We start from the raw sequence: 12,576 nt of genomic DNA, 5'->3' as shown, positions 1-12,576 counted from the left end.
CTATAGGACCTGGACTGGTTAATCTATGATTTGAGGCTTTTAAATCCATTTTTTCACTGACTAGTACTAGGTCAGAGTTTTTGTCACGCCGTGACGGAAAATTTTCAATAGCCTGTAAAAATCTATGAGAGTGGAATCAGGTCTTAATTTTCTCCATGAAACATCAACCATATAGTGTTAATCAGAAACCTAAAATAGAAATTCAAAAATCAACCCACAAGATTTTCTGTATATAGCCCTTTTTAGTTTTTGTCACGCCGTGACGGAAAATTTGGGCCTATGTCAAAATTCCCCTCTCTTTTCGTCAATTGTACTTGAATTGAGATTTCTTTGCTTGAAAATTCTTCAAATAGGTAGAGTATATATCAGAATATGCAAAAAATGGAGCCAATCAAAAATGCAGAATTACAATGAACTAGAGGTCCTGCAAGGTGGATTTTATCATTTTTGATCAAAATGTTTCGTAGGCTAATTTTGGAAAAACCCGTTTTTTTTTTTAGGATTTAGCTCATGTTTTAACTTTCTAAGTTTATTTTTCTCATTCTAGTATGTATTTTTGACAACTTTACATTAAAATTATAATATTTCTTACAAATTCAGGAAAATAATTACATATTTCTCATTTATGATTTTTAGCGTTTCATCACTTTTTCGGCCAAAAATGGGTCATTTTTAGGCCGAAATCCAAAAAAACCGGAATATTAACTTGAAAATAACCCTATCATGTTATATATCAGTGGAAGCGGAATTTCGAGTAGATTTTGAATATCAAAGTTTCTTTATTATGCTTTAACAGCTAAAAATAGACATGGGTACGAGCTTTTTGCTTATGGCTTAATACATAATATTTGAAAAATGTCAATTTTAGAGGCTACCGTTGCAACGATATCCTGCTTGGTGGGACTATCTTACGCAACATGGGGCGGCCATTCCACCAACATTTCACCAAACTTGCAAAGTCATTTGATTTGAGTTTAATGAACCGCGTATTAAAAAATAAACAATTTCTCTTTCGCGCAGAGTATAGGCTTTTAAATCGAAATTTATGAAAAAAATCTGTAGTGGAACACGCGCAAAGTGTCTGGAACGAAGAATACCAAATTAGTGGCAAAACGATTCAAGTTGGCATTATATTAAAGTGTAATCTTGTAGAAGAAAGATTAAATTTGCTTCTCTTGAAAACCCTAGTCTCTCCCCTTTGTTTCATGAAAAAGGGGGGGGGCCTTTGTTTCATGAAAAAGGGGGGGGGGTAGCAAACCAGACGCCCGCGCTCGATAGGATCGATCATCGGAACGGCTCGATGATGGATCGATATGTGATCGATGGATTACTTAACGATCCGGATAGGAGATCGATGGAAGATTCAGCCATTAAAAAGTCTTGAGTATCGATCCTTCGTTGATCCATTATCGAGCTAGTATTTCAATCAAGTATACTGATTCGTCATTGATTGTTAATGGATTCGTTATCGATCGTTAATCGATTTGTTATCGATCGTAAATCGAGTATGAGTCGATAGGGTTGATAAGTCGATAAAAGATCGATGATAGATCGATAAATAATCGATAACTAATCATAAGCTTAAAAAAATCTTGAGTATCGATCCTCTATCGATCTCCTATCCGGATCGTTAAGTAATCCATCGATCACATATCGATCCGTCATCGAGCCGTTCCGATGATCGATCCTATCGAGCGCGGGCGTCTGGAGCAAAGAAGGGGGTAGTTTAAGAAGGAAGGCTTACATATATATTGTAGATTTTTTTAAGCACTGTTATATGAAATTTGGTCTTCATGAAAGGAAGTTTTTTGCTAGAGTAGTCGTCAAAAAGAAGAAAGAAGTTTATTATTTCGTTTTCTCTCTCTAAAGATATTTCACCATATATTTGTTAGCAAATTTTATCTACAAACCTGTAGATCAAAAAGGGGTTTCAATATTTTTTTGCACGGGAAAGAAAGCATGATACTGCATCATGATTACTGCTTTCAATTTGCATGTTTTGGAAGTTTGGTGTGCGTACTCATCTTTGTGAAACTTTTTAATGGCGTTAGAACAGAATCATTATTTTAAAAGGCTTTTGTTTGGTTGTATGTATCTCTTAGCAGCTAGCAGTCAGTAGGTCCACATCAGTTTTTTACTGCCAATATGTACAGAATTGTGTATAATTGTATATAGTTTTGTATATAGAACCTGACCTGCTTTACCAAAAAATTAATAATAATAATAATTAATAATGAAATTATCTTTTATTGTTCTATGGAGTGTGATATTCTGATTGATATGATTTTATACCCAACCTTAATTTTAGCATCACAATCCTTTTTTAGTGTTATTTTCCTGTTTGCAGTCATATTTTATGATTTTGTCATTATCTTTCATTTCTATATTATTTCTTATATATCTAAATAAGTTTCCTTCAGGAACTAAGTGTAATGGATACTGGTAGCTACTCTGTAATGTTAGGAGTTCACTCACAATAATTTTTGCCATCATTTTTGAGGTGTCCATAAGGTAGGTTTTAAGAACCAACCAAAATGAACTAAAAAGCATGAAAAAAGTGTTACTTTTTAGTTTAAGTTTAGACTAGCAAGCGTCTGTCTTTCCTTGGACACAGGAACGCGGGAATAGTGCTTATAATAAAGAGTTCTTATAAAAAATAGAAATTGCCGCGGGAGAGTGGATTGGAAAGACAGACTAGTTCCAAGTGGTGCAATACGGGATTTTGCTTCAATCTAATCTCAGGCAACGTTCCCTCGAAAAAGAGGGAAGATAAAATGAATGGACACGGCTTATTTTTTCTTCTATTCTCATCGCAATATTTGAGTTTCTCGGAGTTATGGATGAGAAAAAAATTATAAACACAAAAACAGAAAAACGTGGCGAGGACTTCTCTAACTTTTTTGCTAAACTGAGAAGAGAAGTTTTTTAATGCTTTAATGTTTATAAACACAGATTTAACCTGTCTTGGCATTCTCTATCTGAGATACTTTATTCATACATTGTTTTTGTCTTGGTTGGGACGTTGATATATTCAAAAAACAAACAAACTCATAATATGGATTATATACTTTCACTTTTTCATGTGATTGTTGTGATTGAAAGATTTTTTGATTATGTATGGTTATAAACATTCATGACATCTTTTAACACTGGGATCTTTGAAATTTTGTTGGCTTGGTACGTTGGTAAATCTATAGTACAAGTGCGATATTTATTATGACACTATAACACAGCTGAACACAGATTCCATGACTATGACTGCATGCAGGATATACTTTTTGCAGGGAATGTTCATGTTAATATGCTCACATTCATTGGGTAACAGACCAATGCTTTTTTCTATAGTACAAGTTGAACTTGATAACCTTATCCCAGAGAATGTAACTTTGAAATGGCTACAGAAATCCTCAAAAATTAAGATGAAAAGTATGGTATTTATACAACATTTTTGGTGGTGCAATATATGGTGTCGAAATGATGAAAAGTGATAATTTGGAATTTAAAAATTAAATGCTTTTTATATGGAAACAATTTTCTGACAAGCTGACCACTGAGACACATCTTGGTTCTATTTGTGAATGAAATTAACAACATTTTACATTGAGATGACTGGTTTTCTGTGTTTTCGGATGTCTGTCGTTTAACTGGATTTCACCTTGACTCTAAATGTTAGATGTACGAGGATGTTTTGAGTTTTCACTACTGGCAGACTTTCAGGGGGCACTTAGGCAACAAAATTACAGGGGTCGCGGCTCCAATTTGAAAATGGTAGGGCCACGGTTTAGTGTCAAAGGTACCACCATGGTTGGCGCCAAGGGGAGAAATTTTTGAATATTAGCCATTCTAGATTGCCTAAAACAGGTCTTTTTAAAGGTTTTTACGCAGAATTTAGCTGAATCAGTAAATTTTCTTTTTGCTTTGAAAAAATGTGGTCGGGCCAAGGCCCGGGTGGCCCCCCGCTGCCGCGGCCCCTGAATTAAGTACGGGGACATGCCGCTGATCAGGGTCCCTTTTTCAGACTCTAGAGATATGGTCCCAAATTTGTACTAATTTTCAAGATAGTAGACCTGACTGGGTCGATTTTTGGTCATTTTAGACAATTTTTAGGGTGGAAATTAGAAAATATATGAATTTTTTCGACCGCATCATTTATCTTTCTGAAAGGGTCCCAAATTTACCAAACATTCATATCTCACAGGGTCCACTTTTCAAACTCCAGGCGCGGCACGTCCCTGTTGGTTGTCAAGGTCAGTGCCCCCCCCCCCCGGGCAGACTTCTACCTTGTAATTTTTTGTTGTCCCCTGGTGTTGTTGAACAAGTTCAGATTGAAATTTATACCTACTGTTAAAGTCTTTCAAAACTTACTGTTTATATACTTATAAAATTTATGAAAATTTTGATTGGATTTTTGCCAATTTACCAATTAAAAAAAAAATCTACTTGGTTTTGGAAGTAATTTTATGTTGTAGGTAATATATTTATAATTTTTATAGCAAAATTAGAGGTTAATATGAACAAATACATATAATTTTATGTTTTGTAAAAGCTCTTGCTTTTTTCTTTTTAGCTTCCACAAAAAGAAAGTTTTCTTATGCCTGCAGTGGCCTGATATTTTATAATTTTGATGTCGTTTTTCTAAAAGATGTTCATCTTTTTCTTTTGAAAAAGATTTTTCCCCTTATATGAATATTTTTGTTTTGGGGTACCTATAGCTGATAGGTACAGTCCAGTTCATATTCTTTTTATTCAGACAAAAATATCATACTTTTTGTGAATAACTCCTTGTGTCTTGTAGTTGGAAGAAAGAACTTTCAATTTTTTCAAAAAAAAAAAGCTTCTAAATTGACTGATATTCCATTGTACTCACCTTCTTTTATAATACATTAAAATAAGAAAATAATCAGGATGTGAGTTTGTTTTAATTTGAGTGAATGTTAGTTTTTCAAGAAAAGTCTCATTTAAAAAATAATAATAATAATAATAAGGCTTTTAAAGCATAAAAAGTACTGAGTTTTGTTTACTTTTTTATTCTAATCCGTGAGAGTGAGTGCGCTGTTTTAAGTGAGCACTCCGCCGCGGTATAAAAAGCACTCCACCGTTTATTTAGTAAAAAGCGCCTCTTGGAACTAGTCGTTGTATTCAGAAAACATTAAAAAAAATAGATCCCATTAAAAGTTTAATCTGCAGCGAAATACAACGACGTGGTTTACTAGTCTAGTTTAAGTTCAGAGGGTCAGAGAGGGTATGTTATTTTCCAAATAATACAAAACTCTTGTCTTCTAAAGATTCCACAGAAAAAGTTGCCCTAGAACAACTTCCAAGAAAACAAAAACAAGCTAAATCAGACCCAAAAGAATGTCCCTTAGTCAGGAAAGCAAGAGAAAATCTAACAAAAGCTTCCTCTTTGTATAATGCAGCACCAACGCGGAGACGCAAGGATTAACTTAACTCTGCCAAGGTTAAACTTGACGAGGCCTACCTAGATTAGGTGCCACCACCGCTGCACTACTACTAGCAAAATGAAAATCCTTTATTCTTGTGACACCTCAATTAAAAGTTTTTTACGGGAATAGAAGGAACTTATTTTAGGCAGTGTCTTCATGCTGAGTCAGATAAATAAAGCTCCTTTTAGCAACGATATCCTGCAGACAAGTGAAAGATCGTGACCTCTCTATTGCTTTTGTAAACAAAAAAATAACAAAGTTGATTTCGAGCAACTTTGCAATCAAATGTTTTGATTATAAGATAGAAAACGTTCTATTTATTATAAATATAAAAACATTTGAAACTATGAAAGAGTATCAGTGAAAGTCCCTTTGTTTGAGGAATGTTTTTTTATTCAATATATTTTCATATTTTCAAAACTATTTTCTAATCAATTGTCGCATTTGTTTTTACTACTTCTTTGGTAAAAACATTGAATTTTCATCAAAATTAAAGAATATGGGATCAACAATGTGTATTTATTTTTGTGACAATATATTTCAATGTCTTAGCATCATCATCAGGTCTAAATAATCTATAAGTTAAAAGTTAAAAAGCAGTTTTAAACTGCTTGCTAAAATGTATCTAAAACAAGAAGCCCGTTAGGCGTGAAGGCCCAGCAAAAGCAAAATTTTCGCAAATTTCGCGAATTTCGGGATTTCCAAAAATTCCAAAAAATGTTTAACAAGATTTCAAATTTCCCGCAGGAAAGGGATGGCCAAAGGATTAAAAATTTTACTGCGTCGAGCAAAAAAAAAAGAAAAATAAGTCGACAAGGATAATTCTCCCTTTCTTCATTTCTTAGAACGGGGAAGTGAAAAAATAAACAAAACATAATGTAGTCAATCAAAAATTAATTGCATGTTGAAAGCTCGAAACTTTCTACCAGAAGGTAAACAATCAAATTCAAAATATCGTTAAATTCAACTCTCATAAGAAACAACATCAAAAAATGTAAAAATGGTGTCACATCGATTTATTGAGCTTCTTCTTTGTATTGTCTTTGTTCATCTTCTCCCTCTTTCCTCCATCAAGGTCAATTCGACTTGAAAACAATTATGTGAGTCGAATAATCCAAGCCATCGACCGTTAAATGTGACAGCTCCAGAAATGACCATTTCATTTAATGTGTAGCATCATGAAAAAATTTCCAATCTTGTTTAAATTTACACATGAGCTTCATTTTAGTCTCCATTTACCATGTCCATATTCCATTTAAAATTAGTATTTGAAATAATTCTGTGTCGAGTTTGAAAAATCAAGCCGCCAATTCGTATTACGAAACAGATCCAGAAACCACCATTTTCACATGTAGCATCATAGAAAAAGTTCCAATCTTGTTCAAATTTACACACAAGCTACAGGTCTCCATTGCCATATTTCATTTAATCGGTATTTGAAATAATTTGTGTCGAGTTTGAAAAATCAAGCCACCAATTCGTTAAACGAGACAGATCTAGAAATAACCATTTTCACACGTAGCATCATAGAAAAAGTTCCAATCTTGTTCAAATTTACACATGAGCTGCATTTTAGTCTCCATTGCCATATCCCATTTAATCGGTATTTGAAATAATTCTGTGTCGAGTTTGAAAAATCAAGCCACCAATTCGTTAAACGAGACAGATCTAGAAATGATCATCTTCACACATAGCAGCATCGAAAAAGTTCCAATCTTGTTCTAATTTATATATGAACTCCATTTTAGTGTCCATCAGCAAATTCCAGAATCAGTTTACTTGAAATGATTCTGTGTCGAGTATGAAAATCATGCTACGTCCTAGCCTAGACCTTTGTTAACAGCGACAGATCCAGAAGTAACCTTGTGTAGCATCAAGAAGTATGTTCCAATCTTATTCAAATTTACACATGAGCTGCATTTCTGTTTATTTATATTTATATTAGAAGTCATTATTTCCTAAAAATAAAGTCTTTTTGAAAACAAGAAACTAAAAATGAAAGTGATTTAACTTAAGGTAGAATTTTCACTCAGAAAGCTTTATGAAAACTACAACATATGACAGAATATTGAAAAAGTTTACAAAGAAAAATCACTACAAAGTTTCTTTGGTTTGAAAGTCTCTTGACCACTAAAGCAAAGAAAATGTTCAAAAAAGTATGAATCAACACACAAAATCAATCTCCTCGCTTCAACCGCCATCTTGTTTTGTTTTGAAAACGTTTTTTGTTTAAGGAGCGCGGAATCAGAAAATATATCTTTTTTAGCCAGTACCCGACTTTCGCAAGCTTTTCCCTGTCCAGACGGCAAAAAGTGTGTTACTGGTATTAAGCGCCATTTCTACCAAAACGGACAGACAGAAGGAAACACAGACAAAAAATAGTGACACTCTCTTTAAAGGCCCACTCGCTAGCGCTGGGCCAAAAAATCCCTCTTTACACATAAAAATCAGCTTCTGAATGAAGTAAAACATTCGTTCAAAAACAGATAAGTTTTGAGACTATCAAGGGTTAACAATGAAGTTGTCCCTTGATAATTTCAAATCTTAATAACTAATGATCTACTTTTATATTCATCTTTGGTATTAATCGAAGGTTGAATGGCTTGTACCTAAAGTACCTCTAGGGCCATTAAATGATACTCAGATTTGCTCGATTTTGCAATAATTTTGACATCGTCCATAGAAAGAGTTGTATTACATTTCTCAAAATTATTTCCTACTGGAGTACTCAATCTTTTGTGTTCTTCTATACGGGTGATTAAATGTCTGACAGTTTGCCCAACATAACACGCTTAGCAGCATGAACAATTAATTTGATATACCACTCCGCTTTTGATTGATTTCTCAATGGGTGTTTTTAATGAGGGTAATACTGATTTCAGCTTTTTAATGGTGCAAATAACTCTCACGGGTGCATTAATTCGTTTTAAAGTCGTTTCAAACTGATCTGTAACTTTTTACCTCAATACTGCGCGAAAAACATTTTCTTTTCAGGTTTTTCTTCATTTTCGGTGTCAGCAGGTGGAGGATTTGAAATTTTCTCTATAGTTTTCCGGATAATCGGTTCAAAAAATGACGTAGGATATTTGTTTTTTCTAAGTAAAACTTTAGCTTTTTCGATACTTGTTTTAAAATGATTTTCAGTGCTGCATGCAATTCTGATACAATATATCATCCCCAAAATAACTGATCGCGTGTACTTTTTCGGCGTCAAAGAGTGGAAATTCATGGTTAGTCCAGTGTCGGTAGGTTTTCGATACCATGTGGACGTTTCATGTGAATGCAAGATTTTCAAGTCCAAAAATGGGAGACAACCATCTTCTTCTCGTTCACAAGTAAATTTTAAGTTCTCGTAATAATTATTAATCTCCTCAAGTTTGTCATTGATACGATTCGTTTTAATATTACGGAGAATATCATCCATGTATCTTGCAAACACCTAATTGCATCATCCTTGATTCTATCGTCAAACATACTCAACCATCCGTTTGCTAAAATAAGGTGCGGGTGGACTGCCCATTGCTAAACCGTCTTTCTGGTGATAGAATCCTTTATGTGTAAGCATAAGTATGTTACAGCTACACATTTTTGTTAATTTCACGAAGGTCTCTTTTAAAACAGGTGGTTTTTCATATCGACCAGAGTATAGTAAATCTGCGCAAAAATCTATAGCCTCTTCAACAGGTACATTTGTGTAAAGTGACTTGACATCGAAGCTTATCAGTTCCTCATCCTCATCTGGAGATATATCTTTCAAAATTTCACTGTTTTTACTACATCAGCATCATTAGACCTTTCAATCAAAACAAAACCTTTACGGTAATAGTAGTATGCTGATCAAGGAAATTGTGATGATCAGGGGGGAAAACCTTGGCAAAAAGTAATTTCAGAGGAGGATCCCTCCAAAAATTTATTCTTAAACTATTTGGATATTGTTTCATGCTTCTCATGCATCATCAATTTTACTGTACTTATTTTCATGTCGCAATATTCATCAATAACAATACAAATCATGCAAGGATCAAAGGCTCAAGGAATCTGTTAAAAATCAACAAACCAGTATACTTTCTAGAACAATCTGTCAATAAATTATGATTTATCACTTTTACAGGTTTGGAAAGCAAGAGTTGCAGGATATGAGGAAGCTGCAAAGAGGTTTCGATTGATCGACGATGAGAAGAGCTCAGAATACAACAACTTTCTTAGTCTTATGAAGAAATTTGTTTTGGATACAAATGCTGTTGCTCAAGAAAAGGGATTAGAAGCAACATTTTCATTTGTTGAAAATGCTGCTTGTGCTACAAAGTAAGTCAATGTGATATTTTTGTAAAATCATTGTCCTTGCTTTTTATTCATTTTTTGTCTCACTTTCCTAATAGTGCTGTAGAATGAGAAATCTGTCAATATTTTAAATACAGGTCTAGTTTTAAAATCTAAGATTTGCTAATTTAGACATGTGATAAGACGTGCATCCACCAGTTTTAATAACCTACATTAAGGTGTGCTGTTGATTGCTCAGAGCTTTTAGGTGTGTGTGGAGGGGTGTGCGTGCTATCACAAAGCTCAAATGATTCTGCCTGTTGATCATATATGTGCTCCTTTCTCAGCCTTTGTTGTGATATATTTGATAACATTTTATAAGATTTCAATTCTTTTGACATTTAGATGTTGCAGTGAGGTAGTTGCAGGGATAGTTGCAAAAGTGTTGAATGCACGGCCAAAATCCAAAGCTCTTGGTATAAACATCTGTTTGATGTATGTGGAGATTGAAAAACAAGATGTTGTTATTGTAAGATTTTAATCTGGTTTCTGTGACAGATCATTATTCCCTTATAGCTTTCAGATTCTTCAATTAGTTTTGGCCCAAAAGAAGAATGCTGAAATTAGTGTTTCTAATCTAGATTGTATTTATCTCTTTTTGCTTTATTCCAATGTTTATTTTTTTTCTCTTTTGAATCTTAGGAAGAGCTGATCAATGGTTTCACCAATAAACAACCAAAGATTGTGGCTGGCTCTGTACTCACTGTTTGCACAGCTCTCAGGTAAAATCAGTTTGGTCTCTAGATATACAAAAAGTGTCTCTGACATGGAAAATGTTTTTCATGCATCAGATTTTGGATACAGCCTGGCAATATACATCATGCATCCTGGCAATATACAGCATGCATTCTTGTAGACCTGTTCCCCAGTTCCCTTGATGCATGTTATTCATTTCACAAAGTGGGCAGGATTATGGGGTCAAATAGAATAGAGTCTTCAAAACCAAATTGGAATGGGCTTTATGGTTAAATTAGAGGGTTTTATGAAGGAAAACAAGAAAAATTGAAAAACTTTCTAAGTTTTGGTGTTTTCCCCTAAAAATTGGAATGGTGGAAGTTTCGCGATTCCTAAAGATAAAAGTCCATAGAAATCAAATGGAAAAACTTTGAACTAAAAACTGATGGTTGCTAAGGCAAAATGACTGAAAGTGAAAAAAAAAATAATCAAAAGTGTCAAGCTTAAAAAGTCTTAAGCTTTGCAATTCAATTAAAAAAGCTGCTTTTGGTTCCAAATTCTGGTAATTATTGCCGTATTTGCTGTATAGACTGAAATGGACAAAAATTCAAAAAAAAAAATTGAGCCTAATGTATTAGAAATTCTATGTAGTTTCCCCTATTTCCACCTGCTTGTCCACTGTGTGTCACTAAGGGTTGATAAGATGGATAGGTGTATTAGGATAGCTTGGGGGCTTTAACTAATACCACAAATTCACAACAATAGCAATCTATTAAGAAAAATTGTAATACTTCCAAGATATATTAATTTCATTTCTTTCTCAGAGAATTTGGAGGCAAAGTAATCATGATGAAAAACCTTGTCAAAAGTATCCCAGCTTTACTATCTCACAGTGATAAAACAGTCAGAGCAGAGGTAAGTGACTTCAAAGTCTCAATGGCTGTAAAATAAGTTGAAATTCAAAAATTTTATAAGTAGTATCAAACTTTTAAACATCTAAAACTATTATTTTGTCTATTTTTCAGACTAAGCAGCTTGCAATAGAAATTTTCAAATGGATTCGTGATGCAATCAAACCCCAACTCACAAACATCAAACCTGTCCAAGTAAGTAATAGAGTTCATATGATACACATGATAATTTATGTTTTAAATCTTAGAAAAAAACAAAGAAAGTTACTTTCCATTCAAACAAAGAGAATTTTAAAGTATTTTTTGAACACTTACTTTTGAAATAAAATAGTTGATTTCTTTTTTATTGCTTTTCTCATGAATCTGATGGGCTCATTGTAACTTTCTTTAATTCTTGTAGTTTGTAATGTTTAGAAATGATTTCATTCTTATTCTCAAGGCATTACAACCTTACCTTAACTGTTAAAAAATTATAAATTATTATCAATTTATCAGTTATCAATTTTCAGCAATTCGTTTTACTTTTCTTTAGCTCAAAGAACTTGAAGAGGAGTGGGAAAAGGTTGACCCAACTCCTCCCGTTCCCACTCGATTTACACGTTCACAACAAAAGAAGATGGCTGAAGCTCCTCCTCCAGCTGCGCAGACAGGTGGCTCTGCTGAAGTAGATGGGCCAGGTATTGTGGAAACAACAATCATTCCATATATTGAAGCAATTTGTTGCTTGCTATTCTGATTTTTTCAATTCTGTATTCTCTTTCTTAGACTTTTTCAGACTCATTTCTCAAACTACTTTTAAAGAGCAATTTGATGAATTTATGGTTAACCAAGATGTTTAATATTTGGAAGACTGTCTTTTCGTTTGGAGAACGTTAGATTTTGATTATACTGTTAATTTAGTTTAATTATTTTTTTTGCAACGATAAACTATAAAGACTGTTTTATTTTTATTAGCTGCTGGTGGAGGTGGTGCACCTGCGGTGGCCATTGATCCTTGGGATATGTTTGATCCTGTGGAAATTCTAAGCAAATTACCAAAGAACTTCTATGAACAAATTGTAAGATGTTTGTCTTTTAAGATGTTTGTCTTTTAAGATGTTTTCCTACCAAAAATTAAGATTTTGAAGCTAATAATCTTGAAAGACTCCTTGCTGATGAACTTGTACTTCTGGAAAGCTTTTTTGGTCATTACAGAATTTCCTTGCCCACCACAAGAGGTTTTTACC

The 12,576-nt window shown here is 33.6% G+C and overlaps 1 protein-coding gene across 1 annotated transcript in view; it reads left to right on the top strand.

Annotated features, from left to right (window-relative positions):
* LOC136821643 (cytoskeleton-associated protein 5-like) overlaps nt 1-12,576 on the top strand; it is a 35,599-nt gene that overhangs the window by 3,978 nt on the left and 19,045 nt on the right. The window contains 7 exon segments of the mRNA XM_067077853.1: nt 9,556-9,749; nt 10,110-10,233; nt 10,407-10,486; nt 11,264-11,354; nt 11,465-11,545; nt 11,883-12,027; nt 12,305-12,408. Coding sequence (XP_066933954.1) covers nt 9,556-9,749; nt 10,110-10,233; nt 10,407-10,486; nt 11,264-11,354; nt 11,465-11,545; nt 11,883-12,027; nt 12,305-12,408 — 819 coding nt within the window.

Source organism: Clytia hemisphaerica, unplaced genomic scaffold (assembly GCF_902728285.1).
Source record: "Clytia hemisphaerica strain Z4C2 unplaced genomic scaffold, Clytia hemisphaerica genome assembly, whole genome shotgun sequence".
In the NCBI taxonomy this organism is placed as follows: Eukaryota; Metazoa; Cnidaria; class Hydrozoa; order Leptothecata; family Clytiidae; genus Clytia; species Clytia hemisphaerica.
This window is presented reverse-complemented; position numbering and strand designations above follow the sequence as displayed.